General features: G+C 42.3%; 1 protein-coding gene across 1 annotated transcript in view; it reads left to right on the plus strand.

Moving 5' to 3' along the window:
• The window catches only part of sytl5 (synaptotagmin-like 5), a 44850-nt gene that overhangs the window by 12835 nt on the left and 8790 nt on the right, over positions 1 to 23225 (plus strand). Inside the window, exons 2-9 of the mRNA XM_072444668.1 lie at positions 6103 to 6411; positions 6490 to 6705; positions 16318 to 16430; positions 16505 to 16631; positions 17015 to 17146; positions 17999 to 18107; positions 18194 to 18323; positions 22457 to 22557. Of these exons, the coding sequence (XP_072300769.1) occupies positions 6293 to 6411; positions 6490 to 6705; positions 16318 to 16430; positions 16505 to 16631; positions 17015 to 17146; positions 17999 to 18107; positions 18194 to 18323; positions 22457 to 22557 (1047 nt within the window). The 5' untranslated portion in view covers positions 6103 to 6292. The remainder of the gene's footprint in view (positions 1 to 6102; positions 6412 to 6489; positions 6706 to 16317; positions 16431 to 16504; positions 16632 to 17014; positions 17147 to 17998; positions 18108 to 18193; positions 18324 to 22456; positions 22558 to 23225) is intronic.

Here is a 23225-nt window from a genome sequence, read left to right on the forward strand (position 1 = left end):
TTTTTTACGTTGATTACAACTTGCATGATGAATGCAGTGTTGATAGTAGCCGTCATTTATGATTCATAGGTTTTGTCCTGGTCTGGACCTCAATTTGTTACTTGATGAATGTTTACCCGCGCCCATCCTGTGTGTTTTCCCCGTGTGCCAGCTCACTTCCTGCACACCTGTGGGCTTTAATTGGCAGATTGATTTTACTGTCTGAACCTTTTGCCTCCCGCTGAAAAAAACACCAGACCAACCGGAGCTAAAATGCCACGGACAAAGAGAACAGCCTGTTGTCCTGTGTCCAACACTTCCTGTTACATATCGACCTGTGCTCTTATGAGCCACTAAATGTCTGAGCTACATGAGTGGTGCGGACATGGACCCTGTCTGTAACACTGACTCACAACCTTTTAATACATTACTAAATAGGGGCCGTTCTCTCCAAAGATAATTTCCTTGCTAGAGTTTGCTTAAGGCTGAGACAGAAATGTGTTTACTCAAGGAGGCAAGCGACCACTTGACCGACTGCAGCACCAGCACTAGAGACTATGTTAGTATGGGTTGTGCTAACTGCCATATAAGTGGATTTATTTGATTTAATCATCAACCAAGAAATGGTTATTACTTACAAAATGCATATTTTGGAACAATTGCTTCCTTTCTGCTGTTTCAGTATTTGTCTATTTGACTGACAAAAGTATTTTACCTATAGAATTAAATACTTCTTTTTAGAGGTAAGACAACCAAAATATCACCTTTTAGAATATCAGCCTATACAACTTTAGTGTTAAGAAGGCACTATTTAAAGGGTCTTGTTGGGGTGTGGTTTGGCTGTCTAAAAATCCATTGCTATTGACCTTATTCTGCCCCGCCCACTTTTCTCAATTTTCCCACGTGATAGCCATTTCCGAGAGAAAAGTCTCGCCTCTAAAATATGTTAAAAAGTAAATTGATTTGTGTAAAATGTCCAATGTTCATGTGACCAACAAGTTAACAATGAACCGATCCCTTGGGCGGCTTGAAAACAGCTTCTTAGTATGTGTAGAACTTCTTAGTAAGTCAGCAGCCCTATGTTAACTTATAGAACCAGGATTATGTCCTAAGGCGGCGCCCAGACGGGTTTACAGAATAAGGTGAAGAGATTTTATTGTTTAATCTGATCTAAACACTGATCTAATGCAGAGCGGTTTAGTACAATATATAGGATTAGTCCTGGAGCCAGCCCCCTCCCAAGTAATTATTTTACTACCTTCTTTTTTGTCGGTGTAATCCCTCATTCGTCCAGGCGTGTTCCATAGTAGAAAAAGCTTCAGTTGTAGTCATCTGGACTCAGTTTGAAAAAATAGACGTTTCGACTCTCATCCAAGAGTCATTGTCAATAACAGAATTTAGGTCGAGAACTCCGATATTAATACTGTTCTGTGGTAAGACCCGCCCATTGGGAGGAGCCTTCCTGAAGTAGAAAGAGTTGTTTGTTTCAACAGAAACTCCCCCTTGTATCTACCGAGCTAGCCTATTCAGAATCTTAATGGGCTATTAGAAACCTCTTTGTCTTTGTGAGACCCTGGCTCAACCACCCTGAGTACCTGATTAGCATCTGAATGTCCTTTACCTTTCCAGGGGTTCAGTAACCCATTATAAATAACAGGAAGATGAAACCTAAGCCCTCCATTTCTGTTTAAAGAAGGTCTTTCTTTTTTAACAAAAATAGCTTCCTTGACTCCTCTTTCAAACCATCTTTTCTCCCTGCTTAAAACCTTCACCTCACCGTCTTCAAACGAGTGACTAGAGGCTTCAAGATGGAGATGCACGGCGCTCTGAGGTCCTGAACTAGTATTTCTTCTGTGCTGATAAAGCCTCTTGTGTAGAGGCTGTTTTGTCTCACCTATGTACCGTTCTTTACAGCTTTCTTCACTGCATTGGATCGAATAAACTACATTGCTCTGTTTTTGAGTCGGCAACTTGTCCTTTGGGTGAACCAGTTTTTGTCTTAAAGTGTTTCCTGGTTTAAAATAAACAGGGACTTCGTGTTGTCTAAAAATTCTCTGCAGTTTTTCCGACAGGCCAGACACATAAGGGATAGAAACACCCTTCCTTCTCTGTTCAGTTTCCCTTTTGTCCTGCTTCTTGGTTCTCTTCACTCTGTTGAGAGCCCAAGCGGGGTAACCACAGGCTGAGAGGGCATTTCGGACATGTTTTTCCTCTTTCTACTTGCCCTCTGAGCTGGTGGGCACACCTTGAGCTCTGTGTTGTAAGGTTCTGATCACCCCCAGCTTGTGCTGTAGTGGGTGGTTGGAACCAAAGAGCAGATACTGGTCCGTGTGTGTAGGTTTCCTATATACTTCTATTTGGAGTTTCCCGTCCTCTCCTCTGATCGTGGAACAATCTAGAAAGGCCAAGCGATTCTCCTTAGCGTCTTCTCTTGTAAACCTAATATGTGGGTCCACAGCATTGATGTGATCAGAGAAGGTTTCCAGCTCTTGTTTCTTGATTGTTACAAAAGTATCATCGACACATCCCTACAGAGGACTACATCACAGCCACTGAAACTGCAATTAGGAACAACAAAATGACTGAATCGGAGGCTACAGACCTGAGGTTACGTGTCACAGCGACCCTGAAGAGTGCCAAACCACCGCCTTCAAATATCACAGCTGAAGAGAGGAAAGCACTTTCAGCACTGGAAAAAGATCATAGCATCAACATCCTCCCAGCAGACAAGGGACGTTGCACTGTGATTCTCAACGCAGCTGATTACGAAGCCAAAGTCCACACCCTCCTCGAGGACACGACCACATACGAGCGCTTGAAAAGAGATCCGACCAGTGGCTACAAGAAGAAAGTGATAGACTGTTTACAAAGGCTGGAAAAAAGAGGAAGCGATAGACCGGCCTCTGTATTACAGACTGTATCCTGGTGAAGCCATGCCTTGCATTTATGGCCTTCCAAAAATACACAAAAAGGAGGTTCCACTCAGACCCATAGTGTGCAGCACAGATTCCATCACCTACAATGTGGCCAAGCATTTAACAACTATATTGGCTCCGCTTGTGGGGAATTCGGAACATCATGTGGAAAACACGCACAACTTTGTGGATAAAGTGAAACATCTCCAACTGGACCCAGATGACCTCATGGTTTCATATGATGTTGTGTCCCTGTTCACCTGCATCCCGACCACTGATGCAGTAGCAGCAGTGAGGATCAGACTGCAGGAAGACACCACCCTACAGGAAAGGACCAAACTGACACCTGAACACATATGTAAACTGTTGGACATCTGTCTGAACACCACTTACTTTCAATTCCGGGGACAATTTTACAGACAGATTCATGGCTGTGCCATGGGCTCGCCCGTCTCTCCCATAGTGGCCAACCTGTACATGGAGCACTTTGAGAAGAAGGCACTGTCCTCATTCTCAGGCATAGCTCCAAAACTGTGGCTCCGCTATGTCGATGATACTTTTGTAACAATCAAGAAACAAGAGCTGGAAACCTTCTCTGATCACATCAATGCTGTGGACCCACATATTAGGTTTACAAGAGAAGACGCTAAGGAGAATCGCTTGGCCTTTCTTGATTGTTCCACGATCAGAGGAGAGGACGGGAAACTCCAAATAGAAGTATATAGGAAACCTACACACACGGACCAGTATCTGCTCTTTGGTTCCAACCACCCACTACAGCACAAGCTGGGGGTGATCAGAACCTTACAACACAGAGCTCAAGGTGTGCCCACCAGCTCAGAGGGCAAGAAGAAAGAGGAAAAACATGTCCGAAATGCCCTCTCAGCCTGTGGTTACCCCGCTTGGGCTCTCAACAGAGTGAAGAGAACCAAGAAGCAGGACAAAAGGGAAACTGAACAGAGAAGGAAGGGTGTTTCTATCCCTTATGTGTCTGGCCTGTCGGAAAAACTGCAGAGAATTTTTAGACAACACGAAGTCCCTGTTTATTTTAAACCAGGAAACACTTTAAGACAAAAACTGGTTCACCCAAAGGACAAGTTGCCGACTCAAAAACAGAGCAATGTAGTTTATTCGATCCAATGCAGTGAAGAAAGTTGTAAAGAACGTTACATAGGTGAGACGAAACAGCCTCTACACAAGAGGCTTTATCAGCACAGAAGAAATACTAGTTCAGGACCTCAGAGCGCCGTGCATCTCCATCTTGAAGCCTCTAATCACTCGTTTGAAGACGGTGAGGTGAAGGTTTTAAGCAGGGAGAAAAGATGGTTTGAAAGAGGAGTCAAGGAAGCTATTTTTGTTAAAAAAGAAAGACCTTCTTTAAACAGAAATGGAGGGCTTAGGTTTCATCTTCCTGTTATTTATAATGGGATTCTGAACCCCTGGAAAGGTAAAGGACATTCAGATGCTAATCAGGTACTCAGGGTGGTTGAGCCAGGGTCTCACAAAGACAAAGAGGTTTTAACAGCCCATTAAGATTCTGAATAGGCTAGCTCGGTAGATACAAGGGGGAGTTTCTGTTGAAACAAACAACTCTTTCTACTTCAGGAAGTCTCCTCCCAATGGGCGGGTCTTACCACAGAACAGTATTAATATCGGAGTTCTCAACCTAAATTCTGTTATTGACAATGACTCTTGGATGAGAGTCGAAACGTCTATTTTTTCAAACTGAGTCCAGATGACTACAACTGAAGCTTTTTCTACTACCTTCTTTTTTAACTACTAGAGTTCAAGTCTTTTGTTTCAACTCGACCCTGGTCTGTCCCAGACCCAGGACAGCAATACAAGTTACTGTAGGGGATTATGCAAACCAGTTAACAATTATTAGACAATTTATACAAATAATAATAATAATTGCATTGTCATGAACAAGTCCTCTTCACAAACAGTTACATTGTGACACCACAGCATGGCAATACTGTCCAATATGTAACAGAAAACATCCCCAATGAATATGGCCCGAGTTATACACTAAATGAAGAAAAAATATATTTTGGATTCTAAAAAGTCAGTTTTGGCATCTGCCAAGAAAAAGATCCATATTACTTGATATCTACGTTTTGGTATGAAGTCTGACATCAAAACAAGTTATTTACTCCACCCACAGAGCAATTACAAGACATTACTGACATTTCCCAGAAAACATTTTTTAGCAATTCACAATTCCAAGCATATGCATCTATAATGCAGAAACTAATGCCGACTTGCCTCTTCTTTGCTCTTCTCCTTATTAAAGAAAATTGTTGCACTGGTTTATGCCAAGTACCTGTTTCCTGTTGTGCAATGATTGCGTCTGAACTTGGAGTATTACAGTCTCAAATGATCCGCTCTGGCACTAACAGGAGCAGAATTTCCAATCTTGCTGAAGTTCATAAAGGGCCAATCTACACTGCCAAATCCTGCAGATAAAACACCAATAAATAGGAGCTTATGAGGCTGTGAGTAAAGCAATGTTTGTGTAAACCCAGTTAGAAAATAAAAATGGAACTGGAAAATGCATCAGCAGCCTCCTTTATCCTGAGCCTTTATCTTCTCCTCCGTTCTCTTCACTTTACATGAATTAGCGCTAATGAACTGGCAGCAACAGGTGCAATGATTTGTCTTTTTAGTGAATAGTATGTCTGATGCACTTACTTAAACTTTGTACCTTTATTTGAGCTTGTAATCAGACACTAACTACATTCATTGTAATTGGCAACACAAATAAAAGCCAATAAAGTAAAATATTATAAGTCATCCATAAACAAATATTCGTCTTATTCAAATAATGACACCATTCATGATTTATTGCACTTTGAATAATAATGCGCTAAACCGCATAAAATACACTTGTTAACTTGAATTGCTTTAACTCGATGCACAGCTTAACTGCTTGTGAGTATAAATGTGAAGGGAAATTATTATTGAATGTTCTAAATACTGTGGATGTTATGCTGTCTTGGACTAATTGGATGGTTGTTTATCTGATATCAAGCTGTCAACTGTGAACCAAAGACCTCTCTTCTTCGTCCAGAGGCAGGCATGGTATTAATTAAGGTTGTGTACACTGCTCACAAGAAGAGCAAATTACCATTATATTTCGGTGTTAAACAGGGACTAAACTTTAAACATATCATCCACTGATTTTCCTGTGTGTGTTCTATCTTTCTAGGCTTATTGGGAGTGGCGCGCTGCTTCAAAACCGAAGATTCAACAAGGAAACGGCACGATCTGAAAACCTGGATGTTACACAGAAGAAAGAATAACATATCCAGCATGGAAAAGCAGAGACACAACATAATACTGCAGAACAATTCTCTCTAAGTACCTAACTGGCTGCTGGGCGTTGAAGCGAGGCACTAATGGAGCAGATTGGCGAGGATCTGAACCTCTCCTTTTTACTCGAGCATGAACGAGACATGATCCTGAAGGTGCTGCAGAAAGATGAGAAGCTGAGGAAGCGCGAGGAGAAGCGCGTACGGTGAGCTCTAAAGCAATTTTCTTCTTCAAGCCTCCTATTTCTTTTCTTATAATGGTCATTTTTTCCTTTTTTCGTTAGGAAGTTGAAGAATGAGTTGCTGGAAATAAAGCGTACAGGCTGTCGTAGGCCTCGGGATCTGGGGGAGCGACAGTGCGGACGCTGCCTCAAGAACCTGGGGCTGATTTTTGACCGAGGAGATCTCTGTGAGGAGTGTAAGCTGCGGGTTTGCAATGACTGCCACGTCACTGCCCCCTCAGGACGCCAGTGGAGGTGCAACGTGTGTGCCAAGATGTTGTAAGTCCAAAGCAGACTAACAAGAGCTAAGCCACAACACCACACACAAATCAGACATGTTACTGCTTATTAAGTCATTTTATTTATTTATACAGGGAAAAAACAATGAGAAAAGTTCTCTTTTCATGGATAACATGTTAAAACACAGCACAAAATAAATAACAACCAAACAAACACAGGATATTAAAACACAAATAAAACATTCAATGAAATTAATCCATGCATAAAAACACATTTATACATATAATGAGATACAATTATATAAAACAAGTGCACCGGCAGTGTGGGTAGTCCTTGACCCGTGCTTTAAAATCATTCAAATGATTTGATTTAATTTAAAAAGTCTCTGTGTTTTGTTCCACAGGAGCAAAGTTGTTGAAAGCCTTTATTCCTGTCTCTGTTGACACGATGTGTCTGTAAGACAAAAATGTCTCGAGACCTCAAACGGTGAATACCTGAACTGATGCGCAATAAAGTGGATAAATAATCAGGCAAAATGCAAACTAGAGCCTTAAACACAAACAAAAGGCAGCGCTGTTCTCTTCCTGCATCCAATGATCACATTCTACTTATACACACTTATATATTCAAGAATATAATTCACAGTGGTTAGTTCTGTTTCCTTCTCATGTAATGAACCTTAGAGCTGAACCTTAGAGCTGAACCTTAGAGCTGAACCTTAGAGCTGAACCTTAGAGCTGAACCATAGAGCTGAACCTCAGAGCTGAACCTCAGAGCTGAACCTTAGAGCTGAACCTCAGAGCTGAACCTTAGAGCTGAACCTTAGAGCTGAACCTTAGAGCTGAACCTTAGAGCTGAATGATAAACTGAGTTCAGAGGTTTAAGACTGTTGCTGTAGAATGCATATATAATATCACCAGAATCTAGAACTGAGAGAAATGTAGCCTTTTCTACAATTAAGAGGAAAACACATTTTATTTCTTAAGAAGAATGATAATCTGTCTTTGTCAGCTCTTGTATGTGTTTGTGAAGGAGAGTTTATCAAGTATTTGTAATGAGGTACTTGTTCGATCATATTACCATCAAGCATAAGAAGATATATATACATTTTTGGGTCACTAGAATGTCTTTTGGAGACCAGCATACATTTATTTAATAATCATTTTAAATTAACACAGTTTTGTTGGATGGAGTGGAAATCCTCTTGAATCTTTTGAACCCTTAGCATACAGAATTGCATCATCTGCACACAAGTGGATGCTACTGTGTTTTAGATTATGCCCAATTAAGTTAAACGTTTTACTATTAGTGGAGCTGATGACAAAAGTAACCTAGCTCCAGTGGACTTTTTTGGATCTACAGAGAGCAACATATTTAATACTTCATACTGTGTAAAGGGCTTAAGGGGAAATACTTGATCATCAGGTCTATTCTCATGTATTTGAGTAACAGCAACAGATGGAGAAGCAGCATCAAAAACACTTCCAGTAAAGTGCTGATTAAACGCATCACAAATATATTTTTTTGTCGTCAAGCTGATTTAATCTTCTTTGAATCAACTGTTTCGACTTTAAGGATAAGGATTTAACAGTTTGCCAGAATGTTGTAGAATTGCGCTGTGATTCTGTGAAAGTTTTGAGGTGGTAAGATGCTTTGGCTTTACAAACAGAGACATATTTATTGCGCTTATGACAAAACTGCTGCCAATCTGCTGCTGATTTGGTTGCCTTGGCTTCTGCCCAGGCTTTGTCACGCTCTCGAGATAATACTGCGATGTCTGGACAAAACCAGGGATTATTCTTATTAAATGACCCTGACTCTTTTTAGAGGGGCTGTTTTGAGTTCTGGAATACTCGTGGTAAACCAATGTCACTATAGTATAGATCAGGCAGAAATGCTTGTTCATTAAAATGCTTAGAGGACCTTTTAGCAGTTACATTTAATTTGAATTTAATACATTTAGTGTTCCGCACACACCCAATATGACAGTGGTTACTAAAATCAAGAGGAAAGACACCACTAACTTGGTAATTCTGAGGCTTCTGCTTAAGATAATGTCCAGTAATGTTGCTTTAAGTGGGTCTTTAGGGTCCGGTCGGGTGGGAGCAGTAATAAGTTGTGTGAGGTTTAATTCGTTGCAACAGTTTTTAGACTGTCAGAAGTTTTGGACAACCAATTGATGTTCATGTCACCTAAAACATGTCACTCAGACTTATCAAAAGTGGAGAGGAAGGTAAAGAAGTCCTCTAGCTCACTGACAGGTGCAGACGGAGGACGATAAAATCTACAACTGTCATTTTCCCAGTATTATTTTTACCCAAACCCACCTCTAGAACTATGACCAAAACCTTTTAACCCTCGAGTCTTGGAATTTACAGTTGCAGTAAAACACGATGTTTTAAATATTGCTACGCCGCCTCCTTTACTGGGTCTTTCACAGTGGAATATATCATAATTGTTAAATGAAATGTCAGCGTCTGAGATTCTGGAGGTTAATCATGTTTCAGAGAATACAAATATTGCTTGTTTTGCCCACACTAAATAAAATATAAGACATCGCACATTCATGTGAATAATTCAAAGACCTTTCTGATTTTAATGTTGATATATTTAAGTCAGTGTCTAGAACATTATCGGACTGATTATTTGTTGTTGAAGTCAATGATACAATATATTTCGTGTGTGATTAGAGATGTTTGTACTGTACTAGGTTAGTTTAAAGAAAATTGGCTTTCTTTTACAGGTGACAATATTTATTGTCCCTAGATTTCAAACCCTTTGGCACAATATTAATATTCACATGCATGAATTCACTGTTTCTTCACAGCTTTAGAACAGCTTTTTCCAGACAACCCCTAAAGATATTACAGATTACTTATGTTGTAAAGTTGTAAGTTAATGTGTTAAGTAAGGGGCTGGATGCTACATATTTTGAATGCAATGAATTGCTTCCTACACATGGCAGCCCTGGAATAGACATCTTGGACAACATAGTTCTAAACAAAGCAGCTGGACATTTTGTGGCTCCTTTGTGTCATAATTAGGCCCGAGCGCCACAAGCTGGCGAGAGGCCTATTAATCTCGTAAGGCCGTGCGAAGCACGGCTGCGAAAGTGCGCACGTAGTGCGCACGAAATCGAGCGCGAAGCGCTCGCCCACTTCCAAACACTCACTAACGCACTCCTTCACTCACGCACGCCCCGTGCATACTAATTAATAGTAGGAAAATGGAACATTACCGTTGTAAACGGGCGAAGCCCGTGCAAAAGTGCGCACTAAACGAGCACTTTAAATTGCCCCATCTCTTGCATGTTCCATGCATATAAGCATGTAATGCAAAAATTGAACATTATTACTGTATAGAGGGCCAAAAACACAAAGTGGGCGGAGCCCACTCAAAATTAACGAAAGTACCCGTCAGTGACCAGGGACCCACACCATGAGGTAGGAAAGCGCGAGCGCTTTCCGAAAATGTATAGTTTATGATATTTGAAAAATGGGAAACATTGTTTTCGCATCGGAATATTATTAGGCCCGAGCGCCACAAGCTGGCGAGAGGCCTATTAATCTCGTAAGGCCGTGCGAAGCACGGCTGCGAAAGTGCGCACGTAGTGCGCACAAAATCGAGCGCGAAGCGCTCGCCCACTTCCAAACACTCACTAACGCACTCCTCCACTCATGCACGCCCCGTGCATACTAATTAGTTGTAGGAAAATGGAACATTACCGTTGTAAACGGGCGAAGCCCGTGCAAAAGTTCGCACTAAACGAGCACTTTACATTGGGATGACGACCGCGAAGCGGTCGTCATCCCCATATAAAGCACTCATTTGCGCTAAGTAGCTCACGAATACGTTCCCCATCTCTTGCATGTTCCGTGCATATAAGCATGTAAGGCAAAAATTGAACATTATTACTGTATAGAGGGCCAAAAACACAAAGTGGGCGGAGCCCACTCAAAATTATCGAAAGTACCCGTCAGTGACCAGGGACCCACACCATGAGGTAGGAAAGCGCGAGCGCTTTCCGAAAATGTATAGTTTATGATATTTGAAAAATGGGAAACATTGTTTTCGCATCGGAATATTATTCTTTCTTTCTTTCTTCTTCTTCTCGGGACCAACCCCCCTATTTTTCACCCAGTGAACATTGACGAAAAGTCACAAAAATTTGCACGCCTCTAAAAATCGTGCCTCTCTACATTCTGGCTATTTCCCTTTTCTAAAATAAAAAAATTGGCGCGTCAGCGCCCCCAAATGTACCAAAAATGCATTGAGAGATGGGAAATGACCCAAAAAAAATCTGATCGTAGAATCATGAAATTTGGCGCAGAGGTAGATGGTGACAAGAGAAGTAAAAAATATTATTACGGCAACGCCGTCCGCCCAACCAAATGTCGGCCATATTGCTTCAAAAATGGCTAAACATGACTTCGGAGTTTTTCCAAACGTCGTACTTTTACGAACTCCTCCCAGGGCGTTGGCCCTAAAAAGCTGAAATTTGGTGAAAATGCTACTGAGGAGTGGGACATCAAAAGTTATCCAAATTACATTGATACCTCTCACGGTCTCTGTGCGGCGAAGCCGCAAACTGTAGCTAGAATTTCAGAAATCTCCCATATTTAAAATTTCTGCCGTTTGCGCAGATAAAGTCCGAATTGCGTCAAATTAGAATCAGTTGTTAAACTCTTTGCCCTAAACCTACTTGAAGTGAAATAAATTCATTTGGCGCCACAGCGCCCCCTACAGATTTTATATGGAGGTTAAATGTTTAGTTTTGCGAAATTATATGAAATTTGACACACAACTCAATTTTAGCATCCCCATCAAAAAAGTCAATGACTCATGTCATAATTGTTATGGCGTTGCCGTAACGATGACCGAAACCTTTCATGTTATTCCAATGGGGAAATCGCCAGAACATGTTTACACTTTAGACTTTCACAAACTCCTCCCAGGGCGTCAGCCCTATTAACCTGAAATTTGGTGAGACTCATCTTCAAGACCATCAAAAGTTATCCACATTTTCATTCAAAGAGTCACGGTGTCTGTGCGGCAAAGCCGCACATTTTGCCAAGAATTCAAAATAAAATTGCTTTTTGATGGTAAAACAAAGGGGAGAAGATGTGACAGCGTCACAGATTCAGCAGTAGGCGTAATAAAAGGACAATTGGGGCGCGTTAGCGCCCCCTCCTCTTGCGGCGTGGCGGCGGTGTGGCGGCGGCGTGGCGGCGGCGTGGCGAGGGCCGATCATTGCCGCTTGCGGCTATATTTCTTCTTCTTCTTCTTCTTCTTCTTCTTCTTCTCGGGACCAACCCCCCTATTTTTCACCCAGTGAACATTGACGAAAAGTCACAAAAATGTTCACACCTCTAAAAATCGTGCCTCTCTACATTCTGGCTATTTCCCTTTTCTAAAATAAAAAAATTGGCGCGTCAGCGCCCCCAAATGTACCAAAAATGCATTGAGAGATGGGAAATGACCCAAAAAAAATCTGATCGTAGAATCATGAAATTTGGCACAGAGGTAGATGGTGACAAGAGAAGTAAAAAATATTATTACGGCAACGCCGTCCACCCAACCAAATGTCGGCCATATTGCTTCAAAAATGGCTAAACATGATTTTGGAGTTTTTCCAAACGTCGTACTTTTACGAACTCCTCCCAGGGCGTTGGCCCTAAAAAGCTGAAATTTGGTGAAAATGCTACTGAGGAGTGGGACATCAAAAGTTATCCAAATTACATTGATACCTCTCACGGTCTCTGTGCGGCGAAGCCGCAAACTGTAGCTAGAATTTCAGAAATCTCCCAAATTTTAAAATTTCTGCCGTTTGCGCAGATAAAGTCCGAATTGCGTCAAATTAGAATCAGTTGTTAAACTCTTTGCCCTAAACCCACTTGAAGTGAAATAAATTCATTTGGCGCCACAGCGCCCCCTACAGATTTTATATGGAGGTTAAATGTTTAGTTTTGCGAAATTATATGAAATTTGACACACAACTCAATTTTAGCATCCCCATCAAAAAAGTCAATGAGAGCCATGTCATAATTGTTATGGCATTGCCGTAACGATGACCGAAACCTTCCATGTTATTCCAATGGGGAAATCGCCAGAACATGTTTACACTTTATACTTTCACAAACTCCTCTTAGGGCGTTAGCCCTATTAACCTGAAATTTGGTGAGACTCATCTTCAGGGGTGGACCATCAAAAGTGATCCACATTTTTATTCAAAGAGTCACGGTGTCTGTGCGGCAAAGCCGCACATTGTGCCAAAAATTCAAAATAAAATTGCTTTTTGATGGTAAAACAAAGGGGAGAAGATGTGACAGCGTCACAGATTCAGCAGTAGGCGTAATAAAAGGACAATTGGGGCGCGTTAGCGCCCCCTCCTCTTGCGGCGTGGCGGCGGTGTGGCGGCGGCGTGGCGGCGGCGTGGCGAGGGCCGATCATTGCCGCTTGCGGCTATATTTCTTCTTCTTCTTCTTCTTCTTCTTCTTCTCGGGACCAACCCCCCTATTTTTCACCCAGTGAACATTGACGAAAAGTCACAAAAATGTTCACACCTCTAAAAATCGTGCCTCTCTACATTCTGGCTATTTCCCTTTTCTAAAATAAAAAAAATTGGCGCGTCAGCGCCCCCAAATGTACCAAAAATGCATTGAGAGATGGGAAATGACCCAAAAAAAATCTGATCGTAGAATCATGAAATTTGGCGCAGAGGTAGATGGTGACAAGAGAAGTAAAAAATATTATTACGGCAACGCCGTCCACCCAACCAAATGTCGGCCATATTGCTTCAAAAATGGCTAAACATGATTTTGGAGTTTTTCCAAACGTCGTACTTTTACGAACTCCTCCCAGGGCGTTGGCCCTAAAAAGCTGAAATTTGGTGAAAATGCTACTGAGGAGTGGGACATCAAAAGTTATCCAAATTACATTGATACCTCTCACGGTCTCTGTGCGGCGAAGCCGCAAACTGTAGCTAGAATTTCAGAAATCTCCCATATTTAAAATTTCTGCCGTTTGCGCAGATAAAGTCCGAATTGCGTCAAATTAGAATCAGTTGTTAAACTCTTTGCCCTAAACCCACTTGAAGTGAAATAAATTCATTTGGCGCCACAGCGCCCCCTACAGATTTTATATGGAGGTTAAATGTTTAGTTTTGCGAAATTATATGAAATTTGACACACAACTCAATTTTAGCATCCCCATCAAAAAAGTCAATGAGAGCCATGTCATAATTGTTATGGCATTGCCGTAACGATGACCGAAACCTTCCATGTTATTCCAATGGGGAAATCGCCAGAACATGTTTACACTTTATACTTTCACAAACTCCTCTTAGGGCGTTAGCCCTTTTAACCTGAAATTTGGTGAGACTCATCTTCAGGGGTGGACCATCAAAAGTGATCCACATTTTTATTCAAAGAGTCACGGTGTCTGTGCGGCAAAGCCGCACATTGTGCCAAAAATTCAAAATAAAATTGCTTTTTGATGGTAAAACAAAGGGGAGAAGATGTGACAGCGTCACAGATTCAGCAGTAGGCGCAATAAAAGAACAATTGGGGCGCGTTAGCGCCCCCTCCTCTTGCGGCGTGGCGGCGGCGTGGCGAGGGCCGATCATTGCCGCTTGCGGCTATATTTTTAATCATTGTTTCCTAACAGGTGTTTTTCCCACTCAAAATCATTCTGCTAATCAAAGACCAGAAACTTGCTTTTAACGGCCATAATTGTTGACCTATCAGTCACCTCCCGGCACTTAGCAAAAGTATGGACAAAAATAATTCAGATATTTTCAGACTAATGAACTGATGACAAAGTTTCAACATGCATACAAGCACACTCTACTCAAGCGATCTCTCCTGCAGAGCTCGAAGAGTTTTCTACGATGTTTATTCATCTGAAAGTAAAAGTTTAGAATAAGGACTTCCACTAGGAAGCTGTTTAGGACCTGTTTTGTTCTTTGTTATTGTTAATGGCTTACCTTGAATTGAGCAAAAGGCCTTAATGTCAATTTATGCACCTGATTTGACTGTTTATTATGCTGCAGATTCATCTGCAGGTCATCTTATCCCACCACATCCCAAATCCAACTTTATGATAAGAACTGTTTTGTACAGAGCGATATCCGCTACTGTAGTACTGCATTACTATTAAAATTTGTCAACTCATAAAAAAGCAATACTGTATTTTCCGGACTATAAGTTGCACCGGAGTATAAATCTCATCAGCCAAAAAAATGCATAATAGTGAAGATAAAACATACATAAGTCCCACTGGAGTATAAGTCGCATTTTTTAGAAACATTTATTTAATAAAATGAAGTGTTAGAGCAGAGCTATAGAGATGCATTAACCAGACATGAGATATCCAAGAAAAGAATAACTATTCAGATCGTCATAAGGTCAATTCATGATTTCATTGTCATTGAAATGGAGGATATGGAGGTAACTAAAGCGATCTGCTGCTTCTTGGGGTTCACACTTGTGATTTAAGTGACAGCTCGGCTCGGAGCTCTCTGTCACACTCAGCCATGATTGTATTTCCATTACAACTGGTGGTGTGTGGTGCTGTGTGAAACGGGGCGTGGAAACAGCGCAAAAGGATGTTTGCTCGGCAGACACAACACATGACAACTGCTACACTATGATATCATAACTATATAACATCAGCAAAATTGCCACAGTAACTGCCAATAAAGCATACAGAACAAAGCAAATGGAGTTACGGACACAGAGAAGGATCAAAAACACGGAGAATAGCGAACAGCACAAATAAACTTGTGAAGGTAAAGGTAAACTACATCGTTCTCATCCATGTCCTTGTTGTATTTTCCTCTCCAATTCAATGAAACCCAGTCCACAAAACATCGATATTAATTCAGTTCGAAGTTTGTTTATATTCCACACTGGAACTCTGTGAAGATGCTGCAGATTACACAGTAAACTCACTTCCTGTGCAGTTTATCGTCAACTTTCTGAGCATTAAAAGCTTTTATCTGTCCTTCTACACTGCATTTGAAAAAATATAAGACTACAGTTTGGACCTGCATCTAAAATAGAAGTGCAGTGCTCTGAAAATGTGTTTATTAACAAAGTAAAACATGCAGTCTTTTTTCTCCTGGACAGTTTAGTCTTTGCTCCCGGGAGATCATACGGATGTTATAAAACTCTTGTCATGTCTGTGGTCTGCATTGCAGTGAGAGACTCTAAACTCATGTAGTGTGCAGCTTGTTTACGGAGGATATTGTCTCCTGCTGCAGAATTACACTTGCCTGTTTGGTCTGGAATGGGATAAAGCTCCAATAAACCAAAATTCAGAGCTGCAGCGGTCTCCAGACAGTTAAATGAGTAATGATGTGTGGTAGTCTTCATTGGGCCTCAGGTGGTAGGCAAGATAAAGGGGGAACTGCAAAATGGCTTTCAACACAATTTTTCAAATCATTAAAAATGTTCTTGTATGGATTAATTAGCGTTTCTTTTATGAAAACGCAAACACGCAAAAAAATAATCACTTGTTAATGGAAATTTACCAAGAGCCATTGAAGCTAGCTGAGAGAAAGTGAAGGTTGAGAACAATTTTACTGATCGATTCAAGCAGCGGCCTAGTATGGAAACCTGAGGGCATGAAACGCTCTGGATGTGTTTACAGAGAGCTCAAAGTGGTGACGGGAGAGTGGTTCTTGGAGGAGAGGTCAAAGCGCTTTGAGGAGGGAGTTCTGTGCAGCGATGTGATTAAGCACACCATTCTAAGCAGCCCTGTCGGTGAGTCTGCACTGACGGAAAACTTAACTCTGTACACTTTTTTTAAAATTAAATAATGTGTTCTTCATCATTAGTTGTGTCCTCTGAAACTTTGTCGGGCCCCACGGAAACAGAGCGGTCGGAGACTCCAAAATCGGCTAAATCGGCTAAATCGGCCAAAAGTGCTGTGCGCCATGTTGTGGATGGAGTCAAAAGGAGAGGGTGAGAAAAAACACATATTGATATTAGGTCTTTGTGAGCTAAAGCTGTCTAAATTGTGATTCAAACTAGAGTTATTTAAAATTTTAAACAGATTATGTAACAACACCCACGAAGCTGAAAGTTTTGCTTAATTTGAGCAGAAATTACTTAATTATTTAGATAATGCATCTAATGTATAAAATTAATATAACAAATAAGTTACTCGATCCTAGTTTGGCAAATAATGTCTCTTGTTCAAGCCCAAAGGGATACTGCAAAGGTAAATAGCTTTTTCTGTTGCTATTAGAGTAATCAAATTGAAGTGAGCATTTCCCCCTCGGCCTTATTAAAGTGAATTTAGTCCAGAAACAGAGTGAAATGTTGGTGATCTTGTGTGTAAACAGGATGAAGATGGACAAACGGGGCAATCGGCCAAACCTGAAGCCCGAGAATGGAGTGGAGAGTCTGAAATCTGCCTCAGAAGGAGACGCTCACAGTGTTTGCAGCGCTCGCTCTGCGCCCACTCCTCGTTCCAGGTCGGACCAACGGCACAAACATCACAGTCATATTTATTTTTGATATTATACAGATGGATAATGTGCTATTAGCAAATGTCAATCGCGCGTGTCAGTTTCGTGGCGACTCTCCATTGTCCTCTAATCCCATTTGGACTATTTGATTCATCTGATTTTATTATTATTTCTGCTTTTGAGGATGTTATAATGTTATTATCAAAATATGTCTTTATTGATTTATGAGTTTGATAGGGACAGTGCATAATAATGAACATTGGTCGCAGTTGTAGATTATAGCTAATGTGCCTATTTCCCCTTGTTGTGCATAGACAGGTAACACAGGAGTCCAGTGACAAAACAATACCAAAAATAAATAACATAGAACTGTAAGAGTTAAAAGTGCTAATGGACTGCTTCCCTTCATCCACTCTTTAAGGTGATTTGAAAGTGGACAGTCATGGACCTTCTCTTATTGTAAGAGCAAGGCTTTTCAAATAATTAGTCCCATTTGACTGCATAATTAGTCAGTCACCTTCATGAGAACTACTCAATGGTGTTTAAAGTCCATAAACCTTCACTAGACTAATTTTATCATTTCAAGGCTGAAATCGTCTTTACCATGCTGCTAATCAACTTTACTACAAGTAGTAGCTTGTTTTCAGCTTAGTTCCAATTGCTTCTCTCCACAGTACACCAGTACATTTTATAAGGAAGGTGCTTTCACTTGTTCTTCATACATATACATCATTCATAATAAGCTATATGCAATACCAAGGCTAAAGCGTACACAGGTACTTTAAAAAGCCTTGATAAAACATACTACAAGACCATTTATTGTGAAAGTAATTTGTCCTTTTTTTGTTGTCTGTTCAGAGGCGGTGTCATAGCCTTGGAGTCTTCAGGAACACCAACAATACTGAATAATCTTCGTTCACAAACCCCCGACCGAACATCGACGCCCAGTGACAGCCGGAGGGTCAGGGTCAGCGACAGACTCACACATTCACATTAACAAGCTCCTATTCTGAACATGTCTCTAACAGCCTGGACATTTGTGTTCGCATGCAGCCCGACGGAGCAGAAAGTGTTGCCAGTTTACACTCCAATGACAACGTCTGTGAAAAGAAAGCTGAGGCCAATCACTGCACGGACCCAGATGCTCCGGCCATTTCTGTGTCCAGAGCGTCCGTCTCTTCAGGTGACCACTGCGGTTCCTTTTTCTCCAAACATTGCACAATATCTTACGCCAATGCATTGCACAAGTATTTTTTATGAGGTGAGATAAGAGAACCTTTATTTGTCCACATGAGAATATTCCAGTGTTCAAAGCACAGTTTAAGAACAGCAGGAGAATAGAAACATGCAATAAAAAAGAGCTTAGATTTGAATCAATTGAAATAGACTTAAATAAGATAAGATAAGATAAGATATTCCTTTATTGTCCCACATGGGGAAATTTCATTGGTGCAACGCAGGTAGATACAGAGGTAGATACAGAAGAACAGATCACTTGTAGGAAGTCTGAAAAACACTTTCAGTAGAAGATCTCCTATAAATAAATAAAAACTCCCATAGACAAATAAATAAATAAATAAATACCATTGCATGTGATCACGACAGTAATTGCACATGAATATGTGTCACGACAGCACATAGATTGCACATGAATTTCACAGTAATTGCACATATGACAGAATTGCACATCAGTATTAGGTTAGGTCAGTATTGCGAGTGTTCAGTACTAACAGTTTTTGTTATAAAGTCTGACAGCAGCAGGAAGGAAAGACCTACGGAACCTTTCCTTCACACAGCGAGGGTGGATCAGTCTCTCACTGAAGCTGCTCTCCAGAGCGGACAGAGTGTCCTGCAGGGGGTGAGACTCATGGTCCAGCATAGATGTGAATCTAGCCAGGACCCTTCTGTCCCCCACCTCCTGCACCGAGTCCAGAGCACAGCCCAAGACGGAGCAGGACTTCTTGATGACTCTGTCCAGCCTCTTCCTCTCCCTCTCTGTGATGCTGCTGCTCCAGCAGGCCACACCATACAGGAGGGCCGATGCCACCACAGAGTCGTAGAAGGTCTTCAGGAGTGGCCCTGTCACTCCAAAAGACCTGAGTCTCCTCAGGAGGTAGAGCCGACTCTGGCTCTTCCTGTACAGTGCGTCTGTGTTATGAGTCCAGTCCAGTTTGTGGTTCAGATGAACACCCAGGTACTTGTATGAGTCCACTCTCTCAATGTCCCGTCCCTGGATGTTCACTGGTGAGGGGGCAGTGGGGTGGCGTCTGCGGAAATCCACCACCATCTCCTTGGTCTTCCCCGCGTTGATGAGGAGGTGGTTCCGCTGACACCAGTCCACAAAGTCCTGCGCCAGTCCTCTGTACTCCGCGTCATCGTCGTCCGTGATGAGTCCGATGATGGCAGAGTCGTCAGAGAACTTCTGCAGGACACAGCTGTCCGTGTCATGTCTGAAGTCTGCAGTGTAAAGGGTGAAGAGAAAGGGCGCGAGGACAGTGCCCTGGGGCGCCCCCACACTGCAGGTCCGAGTGTCAGACACACAGTCCCGTGCTGTCACAAACTGGGGTCGGTCTGTGAGGTAGTCCAGGATCCACTCTGCCAGGTCATACTCCACACCAGCCGTCTCCAGCTTGTCCCTCAGGAGCAGCGGCTGGATGGTGTTGAAGGCGCTGGAAAGATCGAAGAACAGAATCCTCACAGAGCTGCCAGGCTTTTCCAGGTGAGAGAGAGAGCGGTGCAGCAGGGAGATGACGGCGTCCTCCACTCCGATGCCAGACCGATATGCAAACTGCAGCGGGTCCATGGCTGAGCTCACGGTGGAGCGGAGGTGGTCCAGGACTAGCCGCTCCAGTGTCTTCATCAGGTGGGACGTGAGAGCCACTGGCCTGAAGCTGTTGAGGTCTTTGGGGCGCAGTGTCTTAGGCACAGGTACCAGACAGGAGGTCTTCCAGACCTGTGGTACCAGCCTCAGCTTCAGGCTCATGTTGAAGACATGCTCCATAACTCCACACAGTTCATCTGCGCAGGACTTAAGGAGCCTGGGGCTGATGCCATCAGGTCCTGCTGCCTTCCTCACTTTTATCCTCTTCAGCTCACTCCTCACCTGTGCTGCTGTGACAGTCAGTGGTTGGCAGGGGGACCGTGTGCTGGGGGGATGGGTGAGTCCAGGCGAAGTGGGGAGCTGATGGTCCGGGGCAGATAAGCGAAGAGGAACAGATGCAGGGCATTGTCCAGCTGTGGAAGAGGGAGCATGCAGCTGTGCAGGGGGAGGGGCAGGTGACCGATCAAACCTCAAGAAGTGAGCATTTAAATCATTCACCCACTGTAGATCCCCCTCTGTCTGGGCAGGGGGGATTTTGAAGCCCGAGATGGTTTTCAGGCTCCTCCACACTCCCTGAATGTTCTTCTGCTGCAGCTGCTCCTCCATCCTCCTCCCGTAGCCGGCCTCAGCCTGCCTGATCTTCCTCCTCAGCTCCTTCTGCACAGTCCTCAGCTCCTCCTTGTTCCCTGACCTGAAGGCTCTCTTCTTCTCCTTCAGCAGAGCCTTCAGTTCACGGTTAATCCATGGCTTGTTGTTTGGAAAACACCGCACCGTCCGGGAGGGAACAATGTTCTCAAAACAGAAGTTGATGTAGTCCGTGATGCACTCTGTGATGGTGTTGATGTTGATGTCCTCCCCATGTGGGTCATAAAGCTCAGTCCAGACAGTGGTGCTGAAGCAGTCCCTCAGAGCCTCCTCGCTCTCAGCAGACCACATCCTCACCTCACGGGACACCACTGGCTGCCTGCGCACGATGGGTTCATACACAGGCCTCAGATGTACAAGGTTGTGGAAATCCACCACCTAAATCTAACACGTTGTGCAGGTAGAGAAGAAAAAAAGCCAGATTTACCCATAAAAAATAATAATATTCTTCTGTGATGAGTGTTTGAAACTACTAATTACAAATCAAATGTATTATCGGTTTTATTATTATCTGTAATCCTGTACCATGGCATTGTTTTTCGGATCGCTCAGTCACCCGTATGCCCTGATTGTGATATAGTCATAATAATTAGAAGATGAATTCTGAATTTTAAAAGATTGACCATCAAAATAGTAGTTTGTTAGATTTCTGTCACCTGCTGGACAGACAATAAAGTGTATCCAGACTTGAGCGATCCTTAATCTCATCTCGCTCACTCATATTAAGACCACTTGATCTGTGCAGGAGACACATTTTCCTCGGTCCTTGTCTCAGCTGTGTGGATTCGTGCACAGTTGTTCTTTGCAGAAAACCTAGATTACCATCATAAATGCTATTTTTTCTGGGAACAAAAGCACCGCGCAGACAATGGCAGTATATTGAGGCTGCATTCATTATATTCCGTGTGACTGCGCTGCTGCAAGACAAACACAGGGTCCTGACGAGGGATCACTTAAAGGACAATCCGCCTTTTTATATGCCGAGAGCAGTCACCCATCCACGCAATAATTACACTATTACTCTAAGCATCTGTGTCTATTATAATTCAATGTGCTGTTAACTGCATTTTGTCTTTCTATTTGTCAGCTCTTTTAGCTGTGGAGATATCGCTGCGAATAAAACATGACTATTTCTTCTAAGTCTTTGCTTTCTGCCTCAGCTTAACTGTTATTTACCAAAACCTCATTACAGCTGTGTACTGTGGTTGTCCTTGCACTATGTTTCGTCCCAATTAGCAAGTCGTCCTCTCTGTATTTTAAGGGTCGTTTGTTGCAGTTTTCTTGGTGTCGTGCTGCTCCTTTGCTCAATAACTATGATGACTATATTGGCCTTGAGTCAAAGGACATCTATCGTAGTTTACAGCAAATAATGTGCGATTTGTACAGCTTTGATATCGTTTTGACTGTCTCAGAATGAACCCTAGTGGGGATTTTTTCTGCATTGTGCTGCATATATAAGCAAAAGAGGCTGATAAATAGCACATGTTGTTGCCAATATGTAACAAGGAAATCCTGGCAAATGTATGTAACAAAATCAATTGTGTTTGTATGGATGCAGTTCTCTAGACTGAGAAATGCTGGGTACAAAAAAGTTGCTGTTTGTTAAAATCTTATATTATCTATATTATGCTTGATTATCTTCCCGATACTGATGCTTTGTTTGAAGGTGCTCTGTGGCTTATGACTATCAAAATAGATTGTTTAACTACCGGTATGTATTATTTCAACCATAGAAGGATTTTCCATTTGAGTCACACTAGTCTCCACTCCCTCTTCAAACTGCATTATTTAAAAGTACATTCAGCTCTTTCCTGAACATTCATCTGCCCTGTACATGTATATTCCTCCAGATCACAGTCGCTCTGAGATGGACCTGTCAGCTCCAGCGTCTGAACCCAGTGAAGACGCCTTCAGCTTGAGAAGCCGCTCCGTCCCTGGGCTCAATGAAACTGTGAGTGGTCCCGCCTCTGCACTGGACTCCACTGCTCTCAGCACAAATTAAAATCACAGGCAAAATTACTGGAGTGGATAGCAATGGATAAGTGTACTACTGTCTGTATCTGATGCTGAGGGTGTGTATAAGAGAAGAATTAATCAACTTCAAAGAGCGTGACCAGAGTGTAAATAGATGTAAACTGGGAACAGGTGGAGAGAATCTGACGCAGTTAAGGCTCTCTGCGTTTACCCTGCCTTCATCTATAATCAAAGGCAAACAAAACAAAACTGCATTCATTCAACAGCAAAGACATGGCCATTTTACACACTGGCACAAAATAAACAAATTGTCACGCTGTGGCCCAACTTGTCATATTGGATTTATTGAAGCTGGCTGCATCCAGCGCCCACGCACCACCACAGGGACAACTGTGCACCAGCACAAAAAGCCTTTGGTCACTTTGTCAGTTGCCTCCCTTTTGATTAACTGTGGCCTCACTTCTCCTTTAAAGTAAAAATCTTGCACATATGCACTATTATGTTCTATATCTGTATAAAAATGGTTCTGTAATCTGCACCATTCTTGTAAATAGTGTAAGAAATTACCAAAGTAAGAGTAAAAACCTATTTGGGAAACCACTTCTCAAGTAAATGTCATTTTCTGGGCATAACTGATATACAATT

This window comes from Eucyclogobius newberryi, unplaced genomic scaffold, assembly GCF_026437365.1.
Source record: "Eucyclogobius newberryi isolate DKJ021-1_F unplaced genomic scaffold, fEucNew1.0.hap1 SCAF_14, whole genome shotgun sequence".
NCBI classification, from domain to species: Eukaryota; Metazoa; Chordata; class Actinopteri; order Gobiiformes; family Gobiidae; genus Eucyclogobius; species Eucyclogobius newberryi.